This window comes from Galeopterus variegatus, unplaced genomic scaffold (genome assembly GCF_000696425.1).
Source record: "Galeopterus variegatus unplaced genomic scaffold, G_variegatus-3.0.2 Scaffold162, whole genome shotgun sequence".
Lineage (NCBI taxonomy): Eukaryota > Metazoa > Chordata > Mammalia > Dermoptera > Cynocephalidae > Galeopterus > Galeopterus variegatus.
In genome coordinates, this window is record NW_007726273.1 from 285,956 (window position 1) to 293,624 (window position 7,669).

At 45.8% G+C, this 7,669-nt stretch overlaps 1 protein-coding gene across 1 annotated transcript in view; it reads right to left on the bottom strand.

Annotated features, from left to right (window-relative positions):
* Positions 1 to 7,669, bottom strand: part of LOC103610155 (zinc finger protein 689-like) — a 17,689-nt gene that overhangs the window by 8,811 nt on the left and 1,209 nt on the right. Inside the window, 3 exon segments of the mRNA XM_008594380.1 lie at positions 5,626 to 6,026; positions 6,028 to 6,587; positions 7,351 to 7,500. Of these exon segments, the coding sequence (XP_008592602.1) occupies positions 5,626 to 6,026; positions 6,028 to 6,587; positions 7,351 to 7,500 (1,111 nt within the window).

Here is a 7,669-nt window from a genome sequence, read left to right on the forward strand (position 1 = left end):
AGGGCCGGCCCGGTGGCGCACTGCTACAGTGCGCCGCTTGGGAGCGCGGCGGCGCTCCTGCCGAGGGTTCGGATCCCACATACAGACCGGTTCCCACTCACTGGCTGAGCGAGGTGCGGGCGCAGCACCGAGGGTTGTGATCCCGTTGCCGGTCCCGGTCCGGGCGCAACACTGAGGGTTGCGATCCATTGCCGGACACGAAAAAAGACAAAAAGGAAAAAAAAAATCAGGCGTGATTCTTTGAATACACTTAGTGTCTCCCAGTAATTTTTGGAAATCATTAACTGGCTTCACCCTTCCCTTCAACTTACAACTGTGGATCTTCAACCTTTACTTGACACCTTAAAGGGTGACTCATCACCTAATTCTCCCAGAAGTTTGACTCTTGCAGCAATCCATGTGTTGCAGAAAGTAGAACAAGCCATTCACAAAACACAGGCTTTTCGTGTAAACCCATCTTTACCCTTATTTCTTATCCTATTTCCCACACCTCTTATTCCCACTGCGTTAATATGGCAGAAACATAGCCCATTGGAGTGGCTTTTTTTAACCATCTTATCAGACTCGTGCCTTAACTCCTTATGTTTCTCACAACTTTGTTTATCGAAGGGGAGCATTGGTTGCAACAGTTGTTTGGAATTGACCCTCCTCACTATTTTGTTATTCCTTTCTCATCACAGCAGTTTCAATGGTTAATGAGCTCTGTCGCTGCTTGGCAAGAAGACTTTGCAGAATTTACTGGCCAAATCTCTGTCCACTACCCTCAGAATAAACTGTTACAATTTTTTCAGCATACTTCCTTCATCCTTCCTAAAAATACTTCTTCAATTCCTTTACCTAATGCTTCCCTCATGTTTACTGATGGTTCCAGCACTGGACTAACAGTAGTAATTATTGATGACCAACCCTTTTCTAGATATGTTCAACCCTCCTCTGCACAGCATGTTGAACTTCACTCTGTTATTTATACTTTTCCCTTATTACAGGACAGTCCCTTTAATTTATATTCAGACAGTCAATGTTTGGTCTTAGTTTTGCAGGATATTGGAACAGCCCATAAGTTTTTTTTTTTCTTTCACTTTTAAAATATGGGAACTTCCTTATCTAAAGGAGGACACTCAACATAGATTACAACTCCACTGTCTCCTTAAAGCAGCCAGCTGTAAAGTAACCAAATGGCAGCTTGTAAAACTGTTAATGATTATTAAACAATGTCCTTGGTATCCCAAGAAAAGAAGCCTGGACAGGGAAATGTGGAAACTAATTGGTTATTGATTATGCAGTGGGTCTCATCAAGGCTTCCTACCTAACATTTTGGAATCTTTGTCAAATCACTCTGAAACCTACTCTAGACCTTAACAAGAAACAGACATGTTTGTGTCACAAACTAATTAAATAAAAATAAAACTTAATCTTTGCCAGTGACTGAAAGAACTTTTAATTGGACAAACTAAAGTAAAAAGTTAATATTAATATTTCTTTACAACGTTGGTTTTGTTTAAACATGTTTTCTTAACTGCACATGCTTCTCTTCTTCACCAGGGACTCTGAGGCTTTGAGAAACACAGCCCTGGTGCCAACCAGACCTTCCTTTTGAGTCTGCTGCTTTTCTCTTGAAACCCCAAAAGTCTGTGACCTTATCTCTGCTCTCTGGCTCAACCTTAAGCTCAGTAACCCATTTAAAAAACAAAGAAATAAACTAAAATCAACCTGTTTTGTTACTTTATTTTCTCTAAAATAAGGTGAGGCCTCACAGATAAATCTTGATTTTTAAAAAGAACAATTCAAATCTAACTCCTTTTATGCTAGTGAGTTTTCTATTTTATCTGTTTATGTCTGTATATATGTACATAAATGTATGTTATGCCTACATGTTCATGTCTATATGTGTGTTTGTATTGTCTACATGGTACCAAATTGGCTTATAATTAATGCATGCTTATAAAATAAGTATACTTTTCAAGTTCATGTGACTTTAATCTTCCAAAATTGTTGATACAATAAATGTTTTCAAATTTTAATTTAAACCTTCTGCCTAAATTTGCTTTTAGGTCAATACATTTTGTACTGTGTTTGACACCTGTTTTATTTTTGCTTAAGGACTAAAAGCTATAAAAAGACTGTCTGCTGGGTTTCTCCCAGAGCCCTGCACATGCCTTGTTAGCTTGTTTTTAGTTTAGTAATGAAACAGGATTATATATGTCTTTGCTACAGGCTTTTTAATTATAAATCCAACTTATAACAATGTTTTGCCTTAACTGTAAAACCTGGATTTATAACTTTTGCTTTTTCTTTTAACTAAATTAAAAAGGGATATGTGGAGGATGGATCTATAATTTCTGAAGTAAATAGGTCTGTTAATAACACTGTTCATTCTTCTACTTCACCCATTTGTTTTACCACTAAGCCTAGGTTCAGTTGCTTTCATGCCCACATCCAAGGAAAATTGGCACATGGGATAGAAGCACCTTCAAAAGGACTCTAACCTTGTCCAGGAGTTCATATGCAGACTGTAATAATGTATGGATTGGGTGGGATAAAAAAAATAACTGGTGCTCAACCCGCCAGGGCTGTCTTCCTGTGTGGATCACATGGACAGCCTTTTGTCAAATACCCCCACTGGCTGGAATGTTATTATCCCACTCCTGTATTACACCACCCTGTTGGATTTTCTTCAGATAATGAGAAGGCATTATGGGACTGGTCTCATCACCTAGAATCCTGGCTGCCATCCAACTGGGTGGTACCCAGGGGTTGGGTGACTAGGATATGGTATACAACTTAGAGTATAGCCCATCCAGGTTTGTGGAGATTACTTGCCTCATTGAGTGTTGTTACTGTATCTATATAGACCAAGTTCAAAATCTTGTGGTTTCCGGGCCGGCCCGTGGCTCACTCGGGAGAGTGCGGTGCTGATAACACCAAGGCCCCGGGTTCGGATCCTATATAGGGATGGCTGGTTCGCTCCCTGGCTGAGCGTGGTGCTGACAACACCGAGTCAAGGGTTAAGATCCCCTTACCGGTCATCTTTTAAAAAATAAATAAATAAATAAATAAATAAAAATAAAAATCAGTTAAACTTAGAATGAAAATAACATAAAAGAGTATATAAGCTCTGTAAGTATATATTTCTACTTCTACTTCACCAGCCTGGGATACTAACAAGGTCACATCTCACTATCAAGAAATTCTTTCATTCTTTGGAGTCCCTTCATCCATGGGTTTATCCGGTCCAGGATATCAGTTTTTCATATACCGGCTCGCCAGAGAGAAAACTGAGAAGTCTAACTAATATCTCCTGTAACCAAGAAACTGTCTCAGTTGCATCCCTTGTACACTGTACAGTAGATATTTTATTCATTAATAGTGTTTATAATTTTCAATCTGCCTCCATTGTAGCAACCAGCAATTACAGTGACTCTGTACCACTCTACCCACCGATTACGGATTCAAATGAGAGGTCCTGGGGTCATCATCATCCAAAATACAGAAGGGAGAAATGTGAGGTACTGAATAGCAAGATGACAAAGTCCTTGGTATTCTAGGGGATAAGCCAGCAAGGCTGGCTTCCCGTTTTGCCTTCTTCCCCCTTCTCCCTCCCTTTGAGGTCTGACCTTTGATTGAACCCAGGACCCTGAGAGCTTTGTAAATGAGAAACTTATGTTCTTATTTTGTTAAGTAGTTAGCCATGAATCTTCAAGTGCTGTGGTAGCTGAAAATGTTCTATAAGTAGTTTGGTACCAGATATAATTGATTTAGTACAATTTGTTATTTTGACTGGCATATAAAAAGGAACCAAAAATAAACTGAGATGCCTTGCAGGTCATCAGCCTGTAAGGTCCTCCTGACCTCATAAAGCGTGTCTCTTCATTTCCCACCATCTCCCCTCGGGGTACTGGTCGGCAACAGCTGAACTCTTTTCAGGACTAAACTGGCATCTCTCCCTGGTTAAGTATCTTAAATGTGGGCCTTTTGGTGGGCTGGCTGGTTAATTCAGTTTGTTAGAGTGCAATATCATAACACCAAAGTTAAGGGTTCGGATCCCTGAACTGGCCAGCCACCAAAAAAAAGCAGGCATTTCAGTGGAAATATTTCTCCAAAACCTGAAACCTCAGCAGGAGGAAAACACCTGTTTTCATTTTAATTGGTAAGTGCCAAGTCATTGAATTCTTATACAGAGAGGGACTGGGCAGCTTCTAATGTCAAGCCATACTATGAGAAACAAGTGCAGACAAGCCTGGCTCAGTTGACTTCTGGTTGCTCTCTGAGACCAGTCAGAGCATGCAGATCCTCTAGGCTTAAGTTAAAAGTAAAAATTCACATTTCCTCAGGCACGCTAGCCACATTTCAAGTGCTAACTACATGTAGCTAGTGACTTCTGTGTTGGACAGCACAGATCTAGAACAGCTGGGACCAGCTGCCCTAACATGAGGAAGACTCCATATCAGGGAAGAGGAAACTTTGGATGAGAAGATTCCAGTGATTCTGACCAGTAGGGTGATTAGATAAGGCTGTCCTCAATATTCAAAAAACTCAAAGCTCAGAGGATGTACAACATGAAAAGTATAGTACTAGTAGACAGTTTTGACTAAATATGTATTAGTCATCACAATACCTTAGAGTAGTATTACTGTGTTCATTTTATAGATGAGGAAATTATCAGAAAAGTTGATGTTGCAAGAAAATTTCAACAAATTGAGTTTTGTAGTCTAATTGGCTTTTATTAGCAATTCCTGAACCCAGCAGCATCCAAACCTATAAAACAGAAAGGATGTCTGATGAGCTAACAAGAGTGGGTGAGTGTTATAGGGGGAAAAAGTGGGGGGAAGAAGGCAGAAACAGGAACAAATAGCAGATGGTCTTTCCAAGATCACTTTCCTTATAGGGATGTAAGTGAAATCTTATTGGTTTAATGGTATTTGGCTATCATCTCTCTCCTAAGTAAACAACTTAGGTTTTGGTTTTGGTGCTGTGGAAATTCAGCATGAGTGACTCCATTTGGGGCCTGCTGTCTTGTCTTGTCTTTTTTTTTTTTTTTTTTAAAGATGACTGGTAAGGGGATTTTAACCCTTGACTTGGTGTTGTCAGCACCACGCTCTCCCAAGTGAGCAAACCGGCCATCCCTATATTGGGATCCAAACCCGTAGCCTTGGTGTTTTCAGCACCACACTCTCCCAAGTGAGCCACGGGCTGACCCTGTCTTGTCTTTAACACAAGGGATGAGCCAAAACTGAACAGGGGATAGACTAGTTCAAAGCCTATAATCTTCTTACATTATGGCTTCTGGTCCAAGCCAGGTGTTTGGATCTGTGATTTGTTCCCTTGACATCTAGTAAGGGGGAAACCATTGATTCCCTTTTCTCCCCTCACCTGTGCCTTGCCCTCTCTGCACCTCCTTCCCAGTACTTAAGACAGAAATCTTAAATCATTAGCTGCTTGACACTGCTTAACTCAGGACACCGGCACTACTGGAACATATCTGGAAAATGCCAGAAGTGTACTGAGGTTTCCTGGGCCTCAGGGACAGAAGCCTGGGTTGGGGATCGTGACAGAGGTCTGCCACCCCTCCGACTCACCCAACCTGTTCGATGGATCCATTAGTGGACTTCCAGGGCACTCTTCCACTTAAAGGCTTTCTCGCACTGGGGACAAGGGGAGGGACTTTCGGCAGCATGGATGCGCCTGTGGCTGTTGAGGACACAGGAAGAGGAGAAGCAGTGCCCACACTCAGGGTAGGAGTAGGGCTTCTCCCCTACATGTGTGCGCCGGTGGATGGCCAGAGGGCCACTTTGCCGCAAGCAGCAGCCACAGTCAGGGCACTCATAGGACTTTTCACCCGTGTGGATGCGCTAGTGCTGGAGCAGGTTATTTTTCTGGGCGAAGCAGGTGCCACAATGGGCGCAGGGGTAGGGGAGCTCCCCAAAGTGGACCCACTGGTGGCTGGTCAGAAGGGTGGGGTAGGCAAAGCCCCGACCACAGTAGGAACAGATATGGAGCTTCTTCCTAGCGTGGTTGCGCTGGTGGATAGCCAAGAGGGAAGGGTGCGTGCCCACACTCGATGCACAGGTGTGGCTTCTCCCTGCCGTGTCTGTGTCTGTGGATGGCCAGGGCTTCACTCTGGCGGAAGCAGCGGCCACAGTCGGGACACGAATAGGGCTTGTCCCCTGTGTGGAGCAGCTGGTGCTTGACCAGGTGAGATCTCTGCGAGAACTGAACCCCACAGGGCCCACAGACGTATGGGCGGTCTCCGGAGTGGATTCGCTGATATCGGACCAGCATCGAGGGGTACGCAAAGGCCCTCCCACAGTCTGGGCAGGCGAAGGGCTTCTCCCCAGTGTGTGTGCGCATGTGCGCACAGCCAGGCTGCCCCTTTGGCAGAAGAGACCGCCACACTGCTCGCAGGGAAAGGGTCCCTCCCCAGAGTGGACCCGCTGGTGACTGGCCAGGAGGGAAGGGTAGCTGAAGGAGCAGCTGCAGTCCAGGCGCGGGTAGGGCCTCTCGGGAGTCCGGATGCACCGGCGCCCTGTGTCTGCGGGGACCTGGGGCACTGTATCGCTGCAGCTCCTGAAGCTGGCGGCCAGCCTGGCCTGCGGTGGTGGCTCCTCCCTCATCGGGTCATGCTCCAGCTCCTGGGCCCCGATTTTGTTGCTCTGTTCATTCTTCTTTTTCTTGCTTTCTAAAGAGACAAAAGAATTAAAACTGAACACTGGAGTACTTGCATCCCCATGCCTGTGCTTTCTCTCAGGATGGGGCGATGTCTGCGCAGGGAGCAGCAGTCCCCACGGCCCCTGTGTTGCTAGTGTAGACCCTGCTCTGTCTATGGGGGGCAGTTCCCCACTGCATGGACAGACACCATCTTTTTTCCTCAGTCAGGGCTTGGAAAATTGTAGTTTTGTCAGAAAGTGGGGGATGTCATTACTTGTCAGAAATAAGCAATCACCCCGGCCATGTTAAAGCCCTTATATGTGGGCATTTCAGCAGAGACATTTTTCAAAGTACTGGCGTGGACAGCAGGACACTGTATATGAAACACCGTTACCACCTGGGCCGACAGTCCAGGCCTCATTAGTGAGCGTGTGGCTCCTCTTTGCGGCAGGCAGACACCGCACAGGCAGAGAAGAAGCCTCAATAAACTCTATCCCCAACTTCTCTCCCCCTACGTGGCCACCCTTGACCCCAGGAAGGCACCTGGTCTGGAAAGGGAACTTTGGAAGAGAAGGTTCAGAGATTCTTCTTAACTGGGGCTATAAGGAGAAGGGCTGGGTGAGGAGAGGGGGGTGTTGGGGATAGAGCCTGCCTCACTCGCCCCCCAAGAAAGGCCGACTGCCACCTCGACTCCACTTTCCTCACCTATCCCAGATCCCGGGAGCCTTGCGCCCTCCTTAGTATCCTGGGGGTCCTCGGCCTCCGGGCTCCACGCCTCCCTTTGCTCCATCCAGGAGATGAGGGCGGGTTTGGGGCCTGCTAGTCCTAGGGGAGGAGAGGACATCAGTGACCGGGATGAGAGGCAGGAGCCTAGAGAAGGTGTTTCCTCTGCAGAAGTGGGGGGCGACCTCCCCAACCCTCAGGGAAGCCCCTCCCGAACTGCAGACACTCTCAGCTGCGACCCGAAGGCTCTCCGTGTTGCACAAAGGGGGACAAGGGGCGGGCCGGGCCTCGCCGAGCGCGT